The 25,081-nt window shown below is 39.8% G+C and overlaps 1 protein-coding gene across 1 annotated transcript in view; it reads left to right on the top strand.

Annotated features, from left to right (window-relative positions):
• Window positions 1-24,734, top strand: part of LOC126260219 (F-box/WD repeat-containing protein 7-like) — a 120,578-nt gene extending 95,844 nt beyond the window's left edge. Inside the window, exons 11-12 of the mRNA XM_049957519.1 lie at window positions 1,957-2,061; window positions 23,053-24,734. Coding sequence (XP_049813476.1) covers window positions 1,957-2,061; window positions 23,053-23,219 — 272 coding nt within the window. The 3' untranslated portion in view covers window positions 23,220-24,734. The remainder of the gene's footprint in view (window positions 1-1,956; window positions 2,062-23,052) is intronic.
• Window positions 24,735-25,081: the final 347 nt, after the last annotated feature.

Raw genomic sequence — 25,081 nt, 5'->3', positions numbered from 1 at the left:
ACTTCCCTTCTGTCTAGCACTTTGTAAAAGTTCACTTTCTTTTAACAACACTAGCAACTTTGCTACAGTAGGATACTCTTAGCTGCTGTAGTAAGCATAAATATGCCTGCAAATTGCATCAGTCTGGAAAGGATCTAAGTAGGTGACAGGGTGAAGCTGCTTTTTCTTCTTTCCCAGAGGTCACTAAATATACATTTCTGATCCAGATGCCTTGAAATCATTACAGTTCACATCTAAATCCCTCAACTTTTAGAGTAACGCTCCCTTACCACTGTTCTTGCACTAATTCCAAGAGTTTTTGATGTGTGTTCCACTGCTTTCTGCTCATAAAACTCTGGTTCTCCATAGTAACTCCAATGCCTGGCTGTGTAGCAGCACACTTTGATGCAAAGGATTGTCAGTAGGCGAACAACCTCTTTTCTGTGACATTTTTCACATATCAGAATTTTCTAAACCACAGAACACTGCAAGCTTACGGTGGAAACCAATGATAACTGGAAATGTGGGAGCTTTGACATCATGACGGGAAGCAGTTACTGTGCTGGGATTGGTTCATGATGCACACCTAGTGCCTTGTGCTTCTTTCGCGCATTAAACTGTTAAGCTGCCAACCTGAAATGCATATATCAAGTGCAAAGTTTCAGCAGCCTCCTATAGACAGAACATAGATATCGGGGTCAGTGACAGAGGTTTGTTCACCAGATGGCACCAGTCTTATTTTCTGATTCCTAACGTAACATGCTATTTCCAGGATCGCTAAATCACCCTTTCACTGCTACACCATATACTTCTGAAAGCTAGGATAGTTCGTGTAATTTTACGATTGTCTTTGGCAGAACTTAATAGTTTCTCTCTCGAAGGTAAACTTCTGGCCAACAGTTCTGTCACATAAAATTCAGTACGGAATATGACTCTTGCTCTTCATATTTCCAAGTACTGTACCTTAGTTAGAGGCAGTGCAGCAGTATTCCACCCAATATCAGTACAATGATGTACTCATGTGCTTCGAAAATTGTATCAAAATATTGTGCACATTTAACAAATGCCAGAAAATTATGGTCAGTTGATGTCTTTCAAAGACTCCTACACATACCTAAAATTTTAAGTGGGTCACTCTGTACCATGCTTTTCAGTAACCTTTTTATATCTCTTCAGATAAGCATCCTAATTTTACATCATTGTAGATGATGGAGTTAAGCAGAGGACTGCTTTTGCTAACTCACTCACTTTTTGTGGAAGTATCTTCTTGACAGTTGTCTTCCAAATAAATATACCGAATTCAGTGTTGAGCCACGGTGTCATGAATACAGTTTGGTGAACGACTCTTATTAAAGGAAGAAATTTTCTATTCACTCTGTGCACAGAAGTCTTCTATTCAGTTTTACAATGTTTTGAGTACTAAAAGATTTCACTGTCCAATGCCTTAAATGAAATGGTGGTGCAGTGCAGGCTGCTCCAGCTTGCATGCCCACTGTCAGGCAACCAGGCCCCCATAGATACAAGTGGGCAGGGGTGGGCAAAAGGGTGACAGTCAGGCAGCCAAGCCAGAGCCTAGGCGACAGTTGTGCACTGTCCAAATGCATGCAGGCAGGCTTGGCCATGTTGTTTATGCATATGCAGAATTAATGTAATTGGGCCGCATGCCCAAAAATGAGCTGAGGGCTCCTGTCAAAGCCTGTGCCCTATGGGTTAGTGTTGGAACGACAGCTTGTGTTCATGAGCAGTGTGAAATAAACCCCATTTGTTCATACAGATTCAGTTTTTCCACACTTTCCTAATGTCAGGATTGTTCTTTGAAAAGTCTGTGAAAGGTTTTCTGAGCCTCATGCAAGCGTTATTCCTGGGTATGTCATTATCCATTGTGTTTTCCTTTTTTATCTTTATTCTATGTTAATAAATATTGCTTTCTGTGATTATCTTATTCCAATGTGCAAAAAGAAATATTTCTTGTATCAGGTCCCAATAAACACCAGTCAGCTGTAACGTGTCTGCAGTTCAACCACAGGTTTGTGATAACATCCTCAGATGACGGCACTGTTAAACTTTGGGATGTGAGAACAGGTATGTGCCATCAACCGTATGTTCTTGGATTGTATTCTAAAACATCTTTTTTGTGTAGGAACAAAAGAGGTTTTAAAAGTCAGTATATACTACCAGCTAAACTAGAAAGTTAACTTGTACAGTAAAACTTTGTATATTATTGATTTTGTGTGTGGCTTGACTCTGTAATCTCAGTTTATTATGATTGTTTCACATTTGTTGTTTTGTTTTAGCTTTTCTAGTTATTTGCTATGTATATTTGCAGATTGTTCAAATCAATTTCCACTGCAAGTAACAAAGTGTGAGGTGAAGAGAGTGTGGGAGGGGTTATTTTTCTGTGACTTTCCATGCTTTCCCGATAGATCTGTTGCAAATAAGCTTCTCGGGTTTGCCGCCGGATCGTATTGTGTAACTCACACAATATTTCATGGATGTAACTGCTAGATGTCATCAGCTGGTGGTAGCTGCTGCTGTCACTGCTGCTGTCACTGCTGCAAGGCACAATTGATAATCGTGCAACGGTGTCGGAATTTATAATGCAGGGAACAGGCAATATGCGTGCACAGGAAGATCCTCGTACTTGGAGGAAAGCGGCGCTCCTGGTGCCCCCTGCTGGGAGCCGCAGAAAGGCCATCCATGCGTGCACTATGGGCAATGACTGTGTTGCAAGACGCTCTTGCAGTTAAAGTCTGAACTAAATTCAGTTGCGTGTTGCGTCACTTGATGAATCGGAAGTTCTTGTTTTTCCTGTTTTGATTTATTGGCAGCCATTGCTGGATTCCAGGTGGTGCTTAGTTGAAAACCTTCATCCCTGTTGATAAGATCGTCTGCCATACAGATACGTACGGCTTCCTTAACAACACAGTAACAGAAAGATGTTGCTGCGGGTAAAATTTCAGTCTGTTTGTAAAGCATATGATGTCCCGTGTCTGGGCAATGCTCCGCTACAACTGATTTATCAAGTTGTCCCAGGTGTGTATGACGACGGTGTTCGATGCAGCATTCTTGCACTGTTTGGCGTGTGTGTCCAATATATGATTTTCCACATTGGCGTGGGATTTTATACATGCCACATTTCCTAAGGCCAAGGTCGTCTTTGACCGAGCACAATAAATTCCTCAGTTTTGCTGGTGGCTGCAAAACACACTTGATGTCATGCTTTTTGAGGATTCTTTCTATTCTCTCAGACATGCCGCCAAAATAGGGCAAGAACGCTGTTGCAGTGGGTGCCTCTGCATCTTCATTCACATCCCTGCTTCGAGTTTTCTGAGAATAGAATGCATGGCATATCTGCCTATTGGAAAAGCCATTCTGTTGGAATACCATTCTCAGGTGTTGTAGCTCACCAGGTAGACTGTCAGCATCTGAGACTACATGTGCTCTATGCACCAAAGAGCTTAGGACACTGCTGCGTTATGTAGGATGATGGCAACTTGTTGCCTGCAAATATAGCTCCATATTAGTTGATTTGTGATAGACACTGTGTCCCAGTGTACCATCAGCTTTTCTTCTGACTAAGATGTCACCCTTTTCCACCTCCATTGTGAACTGAATATTGGGATGGAGCAAGTTCAGATGCCGGAGAAACCCACTTAATGTCTCTATTCCGTGGGGCCACACCACAAAAGTATCATCTACATACTGTCAGAAACAAGGTGGTTTGAGACTTGCCGACTGCAATGTTTTCTCCTGTCTTCCATAAAATAGTTGGCCACCATGAGAGACAGAGGACTTCCCATGGCAACACTATCCACTTGTTCAAATTACTGGTCATTGAATAAGAAATAAGTTGAGGTAAGCACATGTTTCAATAATGCCACAATGTCTCTCTCAAACTGGCTGCTGATCTAACGAGCCCTGCAGAGGTACTTTTGTAAAGAAAGATGCAAAGTCAAAACTAACCAAAATATCCTACGCTTATATCTTAAATGTCCTCTGAATACCAGATATGGTGATCACACTTGCCTATGAGAGGTCCGAACAGTGTAGTAAGATGTTCGGCCAGAAAATAAATGGGAGCTCTAATGTTGCTCACTAATCGGCGAAGAGGTGTTCCATCCTTGTGCATCTTGAGTAGGCTGTATAGTCTTGGGGGAACTGCAGCCTATTGGTGTAGGCTTTTGGTCACTTTAGAAGGAATAGAACTCTTCCTGAGTAGATCTAATGTTGTTCTCTTGGATTTTGCCAGTCGGATCATCTCTTAGCTTTTGATAGGTAGGATTGTTGTGTGTCGACGTGGTGCATTCCCTTCTTGCTGTTGGCCCTCGAGAAGAGAATACTTGGACACTTGGAGGACCTTGGCTTGTTGTTTTGACCAGTCAGCTAGCGCCCATGTAGTGCTATCCATCCAGTCCCAAGATAACACTGAGAGTTTCGAAGAGATCTTCGGATGCAGTGATTCAGTGATAGCAATTTTGTGGACACCATATGCAGTTCCCATATTGTATAATGTACCCTCTCTCTCACTAGGGCTGCACTCATCCGTCGTTTAATTATAACAGCGGCTGCAGATTCAATATGACATTAAAATTTAGCAAACGTTGGGACAGTTTGCTTGACATGGCATCTCAATAAAAACGCCATAGTGCACAGCAGTCTACCTCTCTTATTATGTAACTTGTCAAACTCACGTACATCGTCGACCATCTCCTCCCCGTAGAGGTACCAGATGTGACTTTTCATGCTTTCCCGATGGATCTGTTGCAAATACACTGCTCGGGTTTTCTGCCAGATTGTATTGTGTAACTTGAACAATATTTCATCCATGCAACTGCTAGACATCATCAGGTGGTGGTAGCCGCTGCTGTCACTGCTGCAAGCCGTGACTGATGATAATCGCGCGGCGGTGGCAGAATTTATAATGCTGGGAGCAGGCAATATGCGTGCGTGGGATGACGCTCATAGTTGGAGGAAAGCAGCACTCCTGGTGCCCCTTCTGGGAGCCGCAGAAAGGCCATATGCACATGTGCTATGGGCGATGACTGTGCTACCAGACGCACCTGCGGTTAAAGTCTGAACTTAATCTCAGTTGCAAATTGTCACTTGAGTGGTGTTAAGGAGGCCATACATATCCGTGCAGCAGACAACCTTATCAACAGGGTTGCAGGTTTTCAACTAAGCGCCACCTAGAATCCAGCACTGGCTGCCATTAAATCAAAACAGGAAAAACAAGAACTTCCAACTTTAACTGCAGGAGTGTTTGGCAGCACAGTGATGGCGGCAGCTACCACCACCTGATAATGTTGAGTAGTTGCATTGATGAGATATTGTGCGAGTTACACAATACGATATGGCGGCAAACCTGAGAAGCATATTTGCAGTTATTTTTCTGCTTCAGACTTCTTAAAACATTGCTAATCTAGTGTTGATCACAATACTGACAAATAATTATTCCACTGAAATTCAGCTGGGGAGTACTTCACCCCTCATGTGAACTCTACTTTTGCCGTAAGTTGATTTAATGGTTGGTGGAATCACTAGCACATTAATTGGCTGTATGTTCATGGCCAATACATGGTGTAATGTTCACAGAAGGCTTTTACCAAAGTTCAGATAAGCTCAAGGCAGAATTTTCATTCTCTTGAACTGTAATGAATAGGTATAGGTTAGTTTTTTTGGCAGACATGAGTGGGCATGTAAATGACAATAGGTCACAGCGAATGTACATATTGTGACTTTGAGGTGGTGAGACCAGCTCATGTGCTTGGTATTATTTGAACCACAGTGCATGGATTCCAGCTAAATGAGAAGCATGCTGTTCTAACATCTCCATAAACATCGGCATTCATTACGCTGCTGGTCAGCCCTAATTTTTTGAGCCAGATTGATGAGAAATAGCTGTAGACTGTGACTACACAACCACCAAATTTCACTATCGCCACAGTGCTCATAAATAAAATTTTCCAGCTCCTGCTCATTGTTGTTGTGGTCTTCAGTCCTGCTCATATGACAGCTGTATTGGGAATTGTTACTTATCAGTCACCTCACTATAAAACCACCTTCATCGCTCCACAGACCATTGTTTATGGTGGTGTACCATCCCAAGCACTGGTGTTTACTTTTTGTGATCAGTTGATTCTGGGTATCAGCACACTGATGAGAATATAGTCGTCCTGCTTCTATGAAAATCATTAACTAAAATCCCATTTCTTTTCTCTTTTGCAGCTGTTATACCTGAGTATAAGAGGACTTTAAATATGAGAGAACACCCCCCCCCCCTTTTTTTTTTTTTTTTAAAAAAAAAGGCTCCTTGAGAAAAAATTATTTTTAACGGATTGTGACTAATCAGAATTACAATCTGTGTTATTGGCATAAAATATCTGCCTAAAATGATAGCATTGCAACTATTCTATATTTAGGTCATTTATGATTGCCTATATTTTGATAATACAAGGAGAAATAAAATAAACAAAAAGAAATGATTTACATTAATTTTTATACAAAGCTCATCATCTGGGGTATCATTATTTTTAGTCGGCACTATCATCCTAATAGCACAGTTCTGAACTTTATATCTTCATTGTCACAAATATTTGATGAGAGCTCAGCTGTTTTTTTGCCAAATACATATTGGATTTCAGTTCTCTGCTGACGTAAAAATTTTATAATGTTTCTTGCGTACAAATGTATCATCTCCCCTCTGCTCTCTCATTTACTGCATAGAATGAGCAACTGACACACCCCCTTTCATTCCCACGATACTTGATGGTGAGTATCGACACTGTTGCTGCAGGAAAACACGTAAGCAAGCTACTGGACTCTGCTTGGACTTTTACTGTCTCTTGAAGAAATGTATACTATTGTTGTGTATTTGTCTGATTTTAAAGTCAATTCAAATGGCTTCAGGCAAACAAAGTTTAAATGTGGTAGATGTTCATAAAAATCTAAAGTACATAGTATAGATTCCCTTGGTTGGCAGCACGACAGAATTTGCTGGCTGCTCACCATTCCTCTCTACACACTCCTCCCATGCATTATCTTCTAGGTTGCTGGTCATATGTAACAACACCAACTAATATATAAATAAAACATTGAAGTCACAGTTAGGTTCAGTACTCAATCTTTTGCTCATCCAGTGATCTAGTGATGTCTGTCAGTACTGTCTCCATGATGGGGTCTTTCTGCTGTATTTATTCTCATGATTACTATTACAGTCAGATTAATAAAATTTATTTCGTTTCTTAGATACTTAATTGTGGATTAATTTTCTTACTTGCTGCACCTTGTTCTAAAGCTGACTGGAAGGTGGTAACATTCTTACTCAGTATTCTAATACGTGAACAGCAACAGTAACTTGCATTCAGAATCAAGTAATGTTCCTTGATGGACAAAATTTTCACTTATCAGTATTACCTTTACTTATAAAGCACCATAAATATTTGTAAATGGTATCCATACACGTATGAGAATTTTTGTTGCAAATCTGTTCCAATACAACATGAGTTTATAAGATGATACAATGTAATTCTATGTCATCATTAGTAGAGCGACAGATTGTATTGGTGGTTAGTTCTTAGTTTCTTGTGTACACTGTGCACTAATGCCACAAGAGTCGTACATCACTTGATTGTTCAAGCAACGTGTATAGCATATCGAGTACTTCAGCATATCGGGAAGTCTAGAGTATGTTCGAGTTAAAGTATAATTTGCCCGACACACCCTTTAGAGTTCTTCAAAATAAATCTGCATGTAACCTCAATAGCCAAAGCTTCATCTTTAAATGTAACATAACCCCTGTATCAATCTATTAAACAACGTTAAAATGTTGACCTCAGCAGCAATATTTTAATCTGCAAATCTAAGACGACCCTGTATTTTTCAGCTGACGATTTTGGCAAAAACATCATCTTATAGTCAAGTAAGTACGGTATATATAAGAGAATGTCCTTCTGGGTGCTTCAAATTTGATGTTTTTTGTGCACGTGTGTGAAGTCCAGATTTCAGGGCTGCAATGAACTATCAAAATGGCATCAACACAAAACACCCATTACAATCAACATGCTGTAATTGAATGCTTGGTTTTGGAAAAGTAAACTGTGGTGAACACCTATAAATGCTTCTGTGCCATGCATGGTAATGGTACAATTGATAGTACTGTTATTGAGGCAATAGCTAAAGAGTCAGAAAGTGCATAAAGTGAGCTCCATGATTGGCCATATTTGGGGTTTCCTGACACAGCAAGTGCTCCCGACATGGTGAATCGTGTGGATACCATTATTCATGCTGACTGGTGCATCACAACTCAACAATTGGCTGTACAGCTATTGGTGAGCATTGGAAGTGCGTCTGTAATGACTGAGTCTCATGGATATTCAAAGCTGTGCTGAAGATGTGTTCCATGAATACTCGAAACAGACCACAAGGTGCAAAGAAAAGTTATTTCATCAAAATTGATGTAGCAAGAACATGGGAACATTTTTCCAAATTAGCTTGGACATTTCTTAGACTTTCCCGGCAATTTTGTGACATCTTGTTGAATCAGGTGTACTGTCGGTGGTCTGCATTTTTCTAACACAATATTTCGACGTCGTACCTCGGCGTCTTCATCAGGTGCTTCCCGTGACTGAATGACAAGCTGACTGTGTCCAGTATTTGTGTCTGGATGGTGTCTGGCGTTCCCTACACCATCTGCTCCCACTGCAAGCGTGTTGGTTGGTCGCCAGATGTTCCGTCTTCCGTCCATGCCCACTTCCGCTGTTTTCCCCAGTGGCAGCCTTTCATGGCATTCCCTATTAGGTCTGCGCCCGCCAGGCATGTTCCTAGCACTGTCAACAGGCTGCGTTTGCTGTCGGTGACCAATCTGACTTTCTCCAGCGCCCCTTTCATTCTCCTGGTCTTGTGTTTTCTTCCATTGTTTTTGTAATAGGTCCAAAGCCGGGTTCCACACCATGCTGAGTTGGTATCCAGCTTCTTGGTTTTTCAAGTTCTCTGTCATCTTGATTTCGATCGATTCAGTAATGGTGCTATCCCAAAATTAGAGGGACTGAGATAAGATCCTGGTGTTATCATAATTCATGGTGTGCTCAAGTTCCAAGCAGTGTTGTGCTATCGGTGATTTAGTGGTTTGCCGTAGCCTGGTGTGCCTTTGGTGCTCTTTACATCTTATGTCAATGGTGCTGGTGGTCTGGCCAATGTAAGACATACCAGGTTTCCTCAATCCCAGATCATTCTTAACCATTCCAAAAAGCGCGCTGATCTTGTTTGGTGGGCAGAAGACACTCTTGATATTGTGCTTTTTCAGTATCCTGCTGATCTTAGCAGATACAGGCCCTGCTGCATATGGTACAAAGGCTACCCTCCTCGTCTCCTCTTCTTGTTCTTCTCCCTCAGTACCAGGTCATCTGGAGGGACATGGTACCTTGCAGATGTCCCTTGATGAGTATCCGTTGTCTGCAAACACTTGCTGTATGTGTTCTAACTCTGCTGTCAAGCTGTTCGAGTCGGACAGTGTTTTGTCCTCAGCGCCCCATTCTTCTGTGCCGGATGATGGCAGCTGCCAGCCTGTAGGTATAAGTCGGTGTGTGTAGGTTTTCTGTACATACTATGGCCTAATGTGCTGTCTGTCTTCCTTTTCACCAGGACATCCAGGAAATAAATTTGACCATTATTTTCTAGTTTAATTGTTAACTTAATGCTGGGCTGCCTCAAGTTCAGATGGTCAAGAAACTCGTTCCGTTTTTCCCGACCATGTGGCCAGATGACAAACATGTTATCAATGTACCTAAAGAAACAGGTCGGATTGTAGGCAGCAGTCATAAGTACCTCATCCTCGAATCTCTCCACAAACAGATTTGACACTAGCAGAGATAAGGGACTACCCATCGCCACTCCTTCAGCCTGTTCATAAAATTGGCCTTCACATAGGAAATAGGTCAGTGTTAAGATATGCTTGAAAAGGTCCAACACAGCTCCATCAAATTTTTCACTGATTAAATTGAGTGTGTCTTGAAGTGGTATCCTAGTGAACAAAGACATAACATCGAAGCTGACCATGATGTCTTTGTTAGAGATTCGTAGGTTTTTGAGACGTTCCACGAAGTCTGATGAGTTGCGGATGTGGTGACAGGGTCATCACTGAATCAATCGAAATCAAGATGTCAGAGAACTTGATAAATCGGGAAGCTGGATACCAACTCAGCATGGTGTGGAACCCAGCTTTGGACCTATTACAGAAACAATGGAAGAAAACACAAGACTGGGAGAATGACAGGGGCGCTGGAGAAAGTCAGAACGGTCACCAACAGCAAACACAGCCTGTCAACAGAGCTAGGAATGCACCTGGTGGGCACGGACCTAGTAGGGTATGCCATGAAATGACTGCAACTGGGTAAAACAGCGGGAGCGGGCGCGGACGGAAGATGGAACATCTGACGACCAACCGACACAGTCGCATTTGGAGTGGATGGTGTAGGGAACACCAGAACTGTCCAGGCATAAATACAGGACATGGTCAGCTTGTCGTTCAGTCACAGGAAGCACCTGATGCTGACGACGCCAAGGTACAACATCGAAATATTGTGTTAGAAAAACGCAGACCACCGGCAGTACACCCGATTCAATGAGATGACTTGGACATCATTGTCTTAACCCCTCCTATAGCTCAGACCTGATGGCCTTGGAGTTCAAGTTTTTGGGCTACTTGAGGATTCTCCGTGGGGGACACACTTTGATGATGATGATGATGATGATGATGATGATGTGTATTACATGCAGTGAAATCATGGCTACAGGCACAGGACAAGAGCTTTTACCAACAGGGAATACATATGCTTACACAACACTGGCTTAAGGCAATGGAATGTGATGGAGACACTGTAGGAAGATACTACATGCAAAAGAAATGTTGATTGATATTGCCACCAAATTTTAACTCTTTAAAAATAAATACACTCTGAGAAAAAATTATAGGACATCATCGTAGATTGATAATTCTCTTGCTGATATTCTTACTTACGTGTTCAGCGCAACTTTATCTGTTAATTTCTTAGGGCTACCAGGCTGATGTTTGAGATTCTGATGTTTCAGTTACATTAGTATTTATATAGTGGGACACTTGGAATGCATTTTAAATCTCTAAGAGCAAGCTTGAACTTTGGACTTATATTATTTTACTAATTCTGACAGAAAAAGGGTCTGTACTGCAAACGCATTGTCGACTGCTCTCATATATCCTTGGATACATATTCTGACATCATATGCACTGCATTCACTGGGATGTCCCATGAATTTGATATGTTGTAAGGTTTAAAGAGGAAGTTGTAGTACATTTAAATTTTGTTCAACATAGTTTCCTCATCAGATGGCACTTTCACCTTTAGGTTTAGAGATGATTTTTCGTATTTAAACATACGTGTAAAATTCTCTCTAGTGTGCAACTGACACCACATCTCATAGCGGAAACTGTGCATTCACTGCCATTGTATATAACTCGTTGCTCATATTAATTTAACACAATAATTTACAAATTGGGTTGCAAGGAACTGAACATAATGACTATTAGAAAGCAAAAAAGTAACATACAGAAACGGTAACAGCAAATGGTTGGGTTCGTTATTGTCAAATTAGAGCAGACTTTGAGCAGTACACACATCTCCATGAGCTCGTAGAATGGCAGATTGTTGTAGCTGTGGACTACACTCAGCCATTTTTCTGTTAAATAGCAGAACACATTGATCAGCTTCAAAGCAGAAAATAATTATTCAACCTCCAAATTTAAAATTGAAAGTATTACTCACCATGTCTTGTATGGATGTTAAAAAAATATGATATAAATAAAATTGTTAGCGGATGAGAAAAGCTGTCTCATTACCATAATCAATATCATATGCCATTTACAGAACTACAGAAAAGTGGATTAAATAAAATGTGCATAAAACTTGCAACGTGAATCCTTTCATATTATAAACAATTGAATTGCTGATTAAATTGCAACTGCGTATCACTTTTATGAATTTAAAATTTTTGTTGTGTACTGATATTTCTGTAACATTTATGAAGGGACATTAGATGTGAACTGTAAAAAGATGTAATATTCTGAGAACTTCTCTTGTACTGCACTTGGCGTTTCAAAGGTGTATATAGCCAGTCATCATTGTTTCTGAAGGCATTATTATGGAACAGTTTAGCTAATATTAGTAACATGACTACATTCTCCACTTATAAATTATATTATTTATATAATTAATTATATTAACACACAAAAGCTCATTGCAAGTAGCTTGTTTGGCAAAAGCATGCTCCTCCAATCCGAACAACAGAAAACATTAATTCACCACGTATCACAGTATTAATATGTTTCTATTGGTATTTTTCATCTCTGTCTCTCTATGATTATGAAGTCACATGGGGGCAGTAATGTATTTCTTGGCCCTCATATGTAATGTTATAAGCTCCAGCAGTTAAAAATGGGCAGTGGAGTACTGTAACTTAAGCACCACTGCTTTTATATATTTCAGATCTTAAAAATGCCATTTCAACTTCAGTATTTTCATTTTTAATTTGAAATAAATCTGCTGAATGCAAATATATTTGCATTGGCTGTGTGTAAGTGTGGTGTGTGAAAATTTGTGGGGAACTGGGCCTCAAACCGGATTTCCTGCTTATCATGAGTGGTCACCTTAACCATTTCAGCTATCAGTGCGTACCTCCTGGAATTACCCAAACCTTTTAGACCATATTATATACAGCCCTATATCATATGTCATTAATACATCAATATGTAACACAGCTGATACCGAGATACATGCATTCAGCAAATTTATGTCAGATAAAGTTTGGAAGCTGTCTGTCATTGTTAATGTCTGTTCATCCAGAGAGGCAAGTATTGCATGTCAGGGCGGGCACAAGACAACAATATCATGGGTCTCTATTCCTCAAAGTTTCATTCTCATTGGTGTGGGAATACAGAGTAAAGCTGAAAGCTTTAAGTGATCAATGTAGGGGACTATGGTATGGGGGTGTAGACAGTGAGACATGTGAATGTCCAGGAGGCATGCACCGGTAGCCAAAGTGGTTAAGGCAACTGCTCATGATAAGTGGGAAATCTGGATTTGAGTTCCAGTCTGGCACAAATTTTCATGTCACTTTTAGGTTGTACAATATTGTGAAAAGGAATGTTGCTATTCACCATACAGCGGAGATGCTGAGTCCCAGATAGGCACAACAAAAAGACTAACAAATATAGCTTTCGGCCAGTAAGGCCTTTGTTGGCTGAGACTGCAGTCGTGCGTGTGTGTGTGTGTGTGTGTGTGTGTGTGTGTGTGTGTGTGTGTGTGTGTCGTCTAATTTGACGAAGGCCTTACTGGCCAGAAGCTATATTTATAACAGTATTTTTGTTGTGCCTATCTGCAACTCAGCATCTCCGCTATACGGTGAGTAGCAGCTTTCCTTTTCACAACATTGTTACATTCCATCCTGAATTTTCCATTGTTTAATAGGTAATGCAATTATACCTAACACAGCCAATGCCAAGATGTTTGCAATTAGCAGATTTCTTTCAAATAAATTTTGGATGTTTGTCAGTCATCATTAATGATTTTTTCTTTATCCAGGCAAACGAGTAAAGTTTTATTTTTATCTGTTATTAATGCTGAATAGAGTCTACATTATTTCAGTATGTTGGTCATTTTTGCAATCAGCCATGTTCATCCACATCAACAAATTAAACATGAGTATTGTGTTCAATTTTAACATTAAAATTCCTAGAGATTTTAATATCAAACACACAGAAAATGGGGTTCTACTTACCAAATGGCAGTATACGAGAAAATATAACACCAATGCCAGCATTTGAGTTAGTGTTTCTCCATCAGTAGTATAACACTGCTCATAGTTTTCACATGCCTACCTCGTTTTCAGTCTTTCAGTTTCTTGTCTCTGACTTAAAGCTTATGGTGGTTATTATATTTCCCTTTGTCCTGTCACGTCATCTCCCTTGACATTAGTTTCTGGGTGTCCTATTTACTTCATCTCTTCAATGTGCCCCCCCCCCCCTTTCCTCCATTTTGTACTTCCAAATAGAACAGTTTTCTCTCAACTATCAAGATGACACTTTAAAAGTAACTTTGCTTTATTTACATTTATTAATCATAAGTTACGAGAACACACTCCTGTAAATCTTGCCTGGTTTCATGTTTGAGTGAAAATAATCATAAATGAATGTTAAAATATTTTGAGTGAAGAGGAATACATGCTTACCAGTAATTGAAACAGGAATGAGCATGACTCCAGTCCAAGAACAATGCAAGTTAATTTTTTGAGAATGCTGGGCACTTGTGAGATCAGAGAATAAAACTAATAAAAGCCTAAAGGTTGGTTGTGTAGGTGCTAGAGGGAAATAAGTGTGTGTGAATGATTGATTGAGAGAGACAGCACTTGCAGGAAGGGTATTAAAGGAAACAAGATTTAATTTCCATGGTACTAATAAAGAACCAAAAGAAATCAATGGCTCATTGGTGATGGTTAAAACTCTGAAGTTCACCTCAACACATTCACATCTAACTAAATTATTTAACAGTTACATTGCAGACCCATACACATTCCCTGATACACTTACACATGGAATAACTTATCTGAAACCTCAAGATCCAGCAGACACAGCAAACCCAGCAAAATATCGCCCCGTAACATGCCTACCAACAATATACAAAATATTAACTTCATCATTGCACAGAAATTAATGACACATACAACACAGAACAAAATTATAAATGAAGAACAAAAAGGCTGCTGCAAAGGAGCACGAGGATGTAAAGAGCAACTGATAATAGATACAGAGGTGACATGTCAAGCTAAAACTAAACAAAGGTCGCTGCACTACGCATACATTGATTACCAAAAAGCTTTTGATAGTGTACCCCCTCATGGTTACTACAGATATTGGAAATATACAAAGTAGATCCTAAATTAATACAGTTCCTAAACATAGTAATGAAAAATTGGAAAACCACACTTAATATCCAAACCAATTCAAATAATATCACATCACAGCCAATACAGATTAAGCGTGGAATATACCAAGGAGACTCATTAAGTCCTTTCTGGTTCTGCCTTGCTCTGAACCCACTATCCAACATGCTAAATAATGCAAATTATGGATACAATATTACTAGAACATACCCACACAAAATCACACATCTGCTATACATGGATGATCTAAAACTACTGGCAGCAACAAATCAACAACTCAACCAATTACTAAAGATAACAGAAGTATTCAGCAATGATATAAATATGGCTTTTGGAACAGACAAATGTAAGAAAAATAGCATAGTCAAGGGAAAACACACTAAACAAGAAGATTACATATTGGATAACCACAGCGACTGCATAGAAGCAATGGAAAAAAACAGATGCCTGTAAATATCTAGGATACAGACAAAAAAATAGGAATAGATAATACAAATATTAAAGAAGAACTAAAAGGAAAATATAGACAAAGACTAACAAAAATACTGAAAACAGAATTGACAGCAAGAAACAAGACAAAAGCTATAAATACTTACGCTATACCAATATTGACCTACTCATTTGGAGTAGTGAAATGGAGTAACACAGACCTAGAAGCATTCAATGCACTTACATGATCACAATGCCACAAATATAGAATACATCACATACATTCAGCAACAGAAAGATTCACATTAAGCAGCAAGGAAGGAGGAAGGGGATTTATCGACATCAGAAACCTACATTATGGGCAGGTTGACAATTTAAGAAAATTCTTTATAGAACAAGCAGAAACTAGCAAAATACACAAAGCAATCACTCATATAAATACATCGGCTACACCATTGCAATTTCATAACCACTTCTACAACCCTTTAGATCACATAACATCAACAGATACAAAGAAAGTAAATTGGAAAAAGAAAACACTACATGGCAAGCACCCGTATCATCTAACACAGCCACACATCGATCAAGATGCATCCAACACATGGCTAAGAAAAGGCAATATATACAGTGAGACAGAAGGATTCATGATTGCAATACAGGATCAAACAATAAACACCAGATATTACAGCAAGCATATTATTGAAGATCCCAATACCACAACAGATAAATGCAGACTTTGCAAACAACAAATAGAAACAGTAGATCACATCACAAGCGGATGTACAATACCAGAAAATACAGAATACCCCAGAAGACATGACAATGTAGGAAAAATAATACAACAACAACTTGCTATACAACATAAACTAATAAAACAACACATTCCCATATACAAGTATGCACCACAAAATGTACTGGAGAATGATGAATACCAATTTTCCTGGAACAGAACCATTATAACAGATAAAACAACACCACATAACAAACCTGACATCATACTCATCAATAAAAAGAAGAAATTAACACAACTAATCGAAATATCCATACCCAATACAACAAATACACAAAAGATAACAGGAGAAAAAATTGAAAAATACATCCAACTGGCTAAGGATGTCAAGGACATGTGGCATCAGGATAAAGTTGACATTATACCAATTATACTATCAACTACAGGAGTCTTACCACACAATATCCACCAGTACATCAACGCAATACAGCTACATCCAAATGTATATATACAACTACAGATATCTGTAATTATTGATACATGTTCAATTACCCGAAAGTTCCTAAATGCAATGTAACATATATCGTACAGTTAAGAGAGAGTCACTCTTGATCAAGGTCCGCGTCACTTTCCATTTTTAACCAGACATAATGTCTGAGAAATGAAAGAAAATAATAATAATAATAATAATAATAATAATAATAATAATAATAATATGAAAAAGAGGAGGTTATCATTTCTAAGACACCTGTACAGAATGGACAAAACCAGACTAACCAGAATGATATTTGACTATCTGTGGTAAAAGAAGTCAACAACATGTATTAAGGAAGCTCATAAGGATCTGCAAAGGTTCGACATTCAGGAAGTTCAGATGTTAAATAGGGGTACATTTCAGACCATGATTCAAAATTTGGAAGGATTTAAAGATGAAAGAACTAAGAAGACTGGAAGACCTTGAACGGATGAACAGAAACAAGAGCACAGCGTCCATGTGAAGGAGTACTGGAGAAAGAGGAAACTTCAGACAAAGAAGAAATGAAATTGTAGCGTGATCCTAAGTGGTCAATTCACAAATAAATAAATAATAATAATAATAATATGAAACTGTATTAGAAAGAGACGTAAGTGCTGAATCATTGAAAAAACTGTGCATAAATGAAAAGTGGAGCCAAAAGCAAGTTTGGGAGGAAACGGAGAAGATTAGATGACAGTAGCTAAAGGCAAGGGGGATCAGGTGCAGTGTTGGAGGCTGTAGAGTGGGGGAATCTGCCCAACAACCTAACCATAAAAATTCCTTTCTCTAGACCCTACCCCAACTTTTGTGATTCTGCCAGTCCCTGGACCACATAAACCTGGTACTGCAAAGACACATCTCCATAGCACAGGCATCCCAGATCCACCTCTGCTGCCTCCACAAGATAATCTACTGTGCAATACTTGCTACATACCTCCCGTCTCTGAAATTGGTGCTTGGTCTCCAGCACCTGCAGGAGCATTCCAGATACCACCTCCATAAGTAATCCAACCTAATGACATCCTACTGCTGCCTTGGGACATGACTCTCCAACCCGTATCCTACCCACATTAACCCTTCATAGCACCCAGACTCTGCCTAGCTCACCTTTCCAACTTGCCACACCCCCCAAAACTCCTTGCCCACACCCTACCAAATCCAGAGCCTAAACATCCACACAATACTATTGTTAAACTTTTCACCGAAACCATCAGCCCCCATAGAAGTTTCAGTCCTATCCAAAGGCGTGACCTTTAGCCTGACACACGAATTTAACCAAGTTGCACTTCTCAAAGACCTACTCTCCTTCTGATCCCTGCAATGAAAACATTTCTTTGCCACCAATCCCTCCAAACAGATTCTGTCCCAGAAGTAGAGGACAGCCTCCAATCCCTGCTTAAAGCCTTAGCCCTTCCCAGATCCTCACTCCTGAATCTGTTTCCCTCTGCACACTATGACACCCCACACAACCACTTTCTACATGCTCCCCAAAATCCATAAACCCAACAATACCGGACACCTCATTCTAGCTGGTTATTGTGCCCCCACTGAAAGAATTGCAGCTATCATTGAGCAGCACCTGCACCAATTGCCCGTAATGTAGCCTCCCACATCAAAGATACCAACCACTTCTTCACCAAACCTCCACCATCCCCACCCCTTAAGCTCCTAGATCCACACTCTACTACAGACTCAAAACCCATTACTTCACTTCTCATACACCTTACTAACTTTATCCTAACTGAAAACTGTTACTACTTTGAGGGGAAGGTCTACAAACAAATCCATCGCACAGGCATGGACACCTATATGGCACATTCGTATGCCAATCTGTTTCTGAGCCATCTAGAGGAGACCTTTCTAGCCTCCCAAAACTCCAAACCCCTGGTCTGGTTTGGTTCAGGTTCATTCATGATATCCTCATGATCTGGACTCAGGGCCAAGACACCCTATCCTCATTTCTTCACAACCTCAACATCACCTCACCCTTTCTCTTCCCCTGATCTTCCTCAACCCAGTAGCCAGCTGCTGTGGCCGAGCGGTTCTAGGTGCTTCAGTCCGGAACCGCACTGCTGCTATGGTCGCAGGTTCGAATCCTGCCTTGGGCATGGATGTGTGTGAAGTCCTTAGGTTAGTTTGGTTTAAGTAGTTATAAGTCTAGGGGACTGATGATCTCAGATGTTAAGTCCTGTACTGCTTAGAGCCATTTTTAAACCTCATCTCAGTGTTCCACCTTCCTAGACACTGACCACCTCCTCTCTAATGGCTCCATTCACACCTCTTAAACCCACCAAACACCAATTCACGTGCATTTTAACAGCTGTCATTCCTTACACACCAAACAATCCCTGCCTTGCAGCCTGGACACCTGGTGATGACATACCTGCAGTGACAAGAACTCCTCTGCCCAGTATGCTGAGGGTCTCACAAAGACCTCTGCAGACAACCACCATCCCCTTGAGATAGTCCGCAGACAGATCTCCTGTGCCATTTCCCCACACACCACAATCCTCCCCACCCCCAAGAACCAGTTACAAAAGAGTGCGAAATTATCCCGGCCTCAATCTATTGTAAGCTAATGAGCTACTGTCCTCACCCCCCCCCCCCCCCCACAATCACCTCTTCCCTATCCCATATCCACTCCCTCTTTGTGTGCTGCTATCTGCCAACACACACAACACTCTTTCCCCTTCTTCGTTCCTCTCATTTTTCGCTGCTCCCCACCCCTCGCCCCTTCTCTATGCCCCAAAGCCTCCCAACTGTGTGCCTGTTGGAGAATCTATTCCCTGCACACTCCAACGGGCAGCATTCTTCCCTCCATTCAGCCATACCCTGCTATCCCTTCTGCTTCCTGTCCTTTCAAATTGCTGCTTCCTCCTGTCCCTTCAGATTGCTGCTTCCGTTCAATGTGCCAGTTACATTCCAGTCCGATCTGCCAAAGATAGCAGTCATGTGTGCGTGAGACGTGGTTGCTTTTGTGTGTGTGTGTGTGTGTGTGTGTGTGTGTGTGTGTGTGTGTGTGTGTGTGTGTGTTCTGAAGAAAGGTTCGTCCAAAAGCTAAATGTGTAACTATTTTTTTTTTTGTTGTGTCTGACTGCAACTTGATGTATTATCTTTTCTTAACATTTCATCTCGGTAATGTTCATTAGGCTGTGGTCACATCAATCTTTTCACTATATTCAAATTCTGGGATGCTACGTCCATACCATTTAGAGAGAATTCTGTGATGGTTCAAAGGTATGGAAAGAGATGTTGTTCTGAAGCTCTGAGTCAGCCTGTGAAATATATTCAAATAAAGTATTTATTAATACACTGGCTGCAAGCAGAATTTAATTAGTTTAAAGTCCGTGTATGGCACGCAGTTTTAACATGGTTATGAATGTTCATGATCTCATCAGTCACTGGTGCAATGCTATGACCAGAAGCAGTGATACAGATTTGCTGTGAAAGTTTAAACAATGTTCATAATGTGTAATATACACTGATGAGACAAAATATTATGACCACTGCCCACCATGGAGTTGTATGCTACCTGGTGTCTCTGAGGCAACATGATGCAGTCAGTATAGAAAGTATACAAGTGGAGCTGATGTAAATGTGATTCACACTAGCTAAATCACACTAGCTATGATATGGGCAGGATGAGGAAATCTACTGACATAAACCATATTGTGTGGCCCAGTGCATGGGAATGAACATCTCAGAAACAGTGAAGCTGTTCATGTGCTGTTGGCATGAGCATTTACAGATAGTGGTTGAAGGACGGTGAAACCACGAATATCCGACAAGTTATTGGATATCGACACTTCATCACAAATTGTGGTTGGAGGTTTTCGTGCTCTGTAAAGTAGGGCAGGGCAGGTCTGACTACAAAGTACAGTTCTGATGCAGGCCCAAGGGTTACAGAGAATACCATTTAGCGCATATTGTTGAACATGGCACTCTGCCGCAGTGGGCCTCTGTATTCCCATATTGGTCCAACGACATCATGCGTGACAATTGTAATGGGTATGGAATCGATATTGAACCATGTGTCAGTGGAGATGTGCTGCCTTGTTAGGTGAATAACATATCTTGTTATGCAGGTTGTGGGTTGTGTCTGGATATGCCATCATCCATCGGCTGCTCGAAACGTGCACCACACTACAGGCACAGGCTATTGGTGACAGTATTATAATCTGGGAGACGTTCATCTGTGGTATTAGTAAAAGGCAATATAACAGCTGTGGGCAAGATGAACATTATTGCAGACCATCTGTATCCCTTCATCCTTGACGTTAACCCCAATGGTGATAACATTTTCCAGCAGGATAACTTGCAATGTCACCAGATCAGCATCTTTCTACAGTAATTTATGGATATGATGGAGATGCCATGGTAATGTCTTGGACACCAGATTCGCGTCAACAGAACACAGTGGAACACACGCATGGGATGCTTTCCGGTGTCATCTTCGTACACACGAACCACCGGCCCATTATTCATGGAATTAGATGACCTGTGCATAGACATCTGATGTCACGTACCTCCAGAAACCTACCAAGAACTTGTCAAATCCATGACATGCAGAATCCCTGCTGTATTGTTTCAGACATGGACCAAAACAAAATTTAGCAGGTAGTCATAATGTTTTGGCCCATTGGTGTATGAATAACCAGAAACAAAACTGAAAACTGTATGTCATTTATTCATATCCCTATGATGAATGAAATTAATTTGGATTCCGATCTGCATAACTGGCAAAAGACAGTAATTGTTTTGCAAAGCATCAATCAAATCGAGATCTGTAAATTTGCTCTACTAAAAGTGCATTTCTCATGGAAATTCAACAAAGCTAACACTCCGCAGAGTTGTCCCAGAACTGGATACGACCACCTCGGTTCTGAGTTGAGTGGAAGGGATCAACAAAATATTTTGGCATTTGGGGGAGAAAGTTTGTGATTGAAATTTCGTGAAATGATCTCATCAGCCAAAAGACTTTGTTTTTATAAATGCCTCCCTAACTCGCTTATCATATGTGATAACATAAAACAGGCTTATCTTCAAACTTTTTCGGTTCTCCATCACTCCCATTCAGTAAGGGTCCCATACAACTGAACAGTACTTCAGCACAGGACAGAGAAATGTAGTGTAGGCACTCTTAAGTAGGTTTATTGTACCATCAGCTGCTGTGCCAGTAAAACTCAGTCATTGGTTTGTCTTTCCCACTAAATTTTCTATATGATGGTTCAAATTTAAATTGTTCTTAACTGTAATTGAGAATTTATAAATTTGTGTAATTCTTCATGTAACCAAAATTAAACAATTTTTAATATGCATGTTGAAGATTACACACTTTTTATTTTTAAGAGTCATTTGCCACTTCTTGCACCACGTGGATATCTTCTCTGAATCATTTTGAGATTTCAAACAATGGGAAGTCCAGTTTGATTGTCTAACAACTTCACTAGGTGATAAATAATGGTGTCATCTAAAACAACATAAAACAGCTGCTTAGATCATCTCTTAAATCATTTATATAGATAACAACAACAAAGTGCCTATAACACTTCCTTCGAGAACCCCAGATAAAACTTCTGTTTCACTAGATGACTTCCCATCAAGTACTGTGTACTCTTATCTTTTGGACAGGAAAGTTGGAAGAAAGTGAGTGAGGAATTTATGCAATTGCTACACTCTGACATATCATTTCCATAGATACTGTGGAGACAAGATTGGAAGGTAAGAGATGAGGTACTAGCGGAATTAAAACTGTGAGAACGGGGCATGAGTCGTGCTTAGGTAACTCAGTCAGCGGAGCAGTTGCTCATGAAAGGCAAAGGTCCTGGGTTCGAGTCTCAGTCCAGCACACAATTTTAATCTGCCGGGAAGTTTCATATCAGCACTCACTCCACTGCAGAATGAAAATTTCATTCAAGATTAAACTGTTTTTTTTTGTGTGTGGATCAGATTCCATATTAAAATGAGTTCCCATAAATGACTGACTGTTGGAGACAGTTCAGAGGGCATAGGACTACGGTTAGTATGAGTCTGTGCTGTCCTTGTCAGATTTCATGTTAATGACTATTTATTTAACTGCAATTTTTAAGTGGTACTTGTGAAACTGTTCATGAATACAGTCTTGGAATGAATTTTTTTGTACTATACCTGTTTACTTGGTTGACTAAGCTGGTTGATGGAAGAGTGTTTCTGAGCTGGCACAAGTGTATTTTGCAAGGCTGCAGGGTTTTAAAGTCTAAAAATTCAGACTGAAAGAGTACAGTTGCTGGGTGGTTGTTGGGTGTTGCTGCTGGTAGGGGAAAATTAGTTAGAAATTATTTCCTGGTATAAAATTAAGTAACTTTTTAAGTTCGGCCAAACCTAATTAGGATTTCCAGGATGTTTTCATAGAATTTGTGCAATGACTTGTGATATTTGGTTTTTGTTTTAGGTGAGTTTATCCGTAATCTCGTTGCACTGGAGAGTGGAGGCAGTGGTGGCGTTGTGTGGCGAATTCGGGCAAATGAGACTAAACTTGTGTGTGCTGTTGGTAGTCGAAATGGTACTGAAGAAACAAAACTGCTTGTGTTAGATTTTGATGTGGACCCCAAGCAATGAATATTCATGAGCTCCAGTCCATAATGAGCTGTTGGAGGATCTATATACATTGGCATTCACAGTGGGTAGTGTCGACTGAAATGAGCTCATAATTTGCCCACTGTGCATAATGCATCTTCATCTCACAGGGACAATTCATGTGTTATCAGACGTTTTTCTGATAACCAGCTTTCATTTTAAGCAGAAAATATCAGACACAAGTATTTATTTTAATGAGTTGTCGACTGTTGTGAAGCACTTTCATTCTTTGCAGTACCTTCTGCCAGTGTATATTTCTGTATCCTCATTTTGATATGGCTATTTTGAATTTTTTAAATTTCGTTTACAACAGATACCTTCTTGCAGAACCTAAGAAATAATGTACCTTTTAATTTCTTTCAGATATTGGAATGTACAAATCTGTGTGTTGAAGTTTCACAAGTGGTTCCAAATTGCACTTCCATCTTCCCCTCCCCTTGTGTGTGTGTGTGTGTGTGTGTGTGTGTGTGTGTGTGTGTGTGTGTCCATCCTCAAAATGGTGCAGGGGCAGGGGCAGAGGAATGACAGGAAGATGATGTCTTAATTTCTCATGCTCTGCCAACGTTCTTGTAATTCCAGGTCTGCAAGATAGTTATTTGCTGTACTTACAGAAAGCTTTCAGAATTTTAAAACATAATTTAATGACTTAAATGATTAGAACAAAATGTACTGATCAGTATGTGGTATCTTAATGTATCGTGTGATACTAAAATTTTGATACCTGGAGTTCCAGGCTTTGTGGAGGCATTTCTTTTAAATCAAGTGCAGGACACTTCAGAAAATTTTAAATTTGATTTTGGCACTGTACTTTGCAGCTGCTCCCAGAGGTTACCAGGGAACAGAAGTGTATTGTAAGTAACTGCAATAGAAATGAAATTTTGTTAGTTTTGTTAATAAACTGTTCCAGCAGTGTAATTCACTAATCTGGGTAAAATGTACATTTTGAGGCTGCCAGCAACTGGTCAGTTCAGTTGAAAAAACCTTTAAAGAAATCTTCAGGAGTAATATGTTGCCATTAACTATTTTAAGGCCAAATTATTTGTAAAAAAAAAAAAAAAAATTTTTATTTACTTGTAAATCAACTGTAAATATAACAGTCAGAAAGTTAACTGTTGGTTGTTTTTTACTCATTTGTTGAAAATTATAAAGCTATATGCTGAAGCAAGAAGCCTGTTTTGCATAATGCTGTGAAGTGGTGCATGAAAACATATACTGTAAGATCTGCATATTTTACATCGAATGTGTAACAATAAGTGAGGGAAACTTGAGGAAGATAACTTTTAAATCTCTTGTTTATTTCTGACATTGTAAGATGTATTTAATACTCAATATTTCTTTTTTCCTTCCCTTTTTTACCCCTCTTGTAATACTTTTCTTGTCAGATTCTAGTATATCTTTTGTATCATGAGTACACATGAGAAACATTGCTCAAAATCACCTTTTTGTAAAATGTTCTGTAATATACATGTAATAAATTGTTTACTAGTGCAACATGAACGCCACATTATATCGCATAGTTGTTTCAATTCATTACCGCAATCTCCAAAGAGAAGGGAGAAATGTGAGTGACAAGGGAAATTTCTTGGGTTGAGAACACCTACATAATTTATGATCAAACACGTTAATGTGCAATTTCCAAGAGGATGAAAGTGACCTTTATTTATTTGCAGCTATTAAATTCATAGTTATTGTACATTTTTAAATGACTGAACTGTACTTTTATGCTGTAATTAAATCTTTTGTTAAAAAGTATTCTAGCAGTGTATTGGAAGAGCCACTATTTATTTAGCAAGAAAAAAAACTGTGTTGGTGATCAGTCAGTAGTAATGCAAATTATCAGGATG

This window comes from Schistocerca nitens, chromosome 5 (genome assembly GCF_023898315.1).
Source record: "Schistocerca nitens isolate TAMUIC-IGC-003100 chromosome 5, iqSchNite1.1, whole genome shotgun sequence".
Taxonomy (NCBI): domain Eukaryota; kingdom Metazoa; phylum Arthropoda; class Insecta; order Orthoptera; family Acrididae; genus Schistocerca; species Schistocerca nitens.
This window is presented reverse-complemented; position numbering and strand designations above follow the sequence as displayed.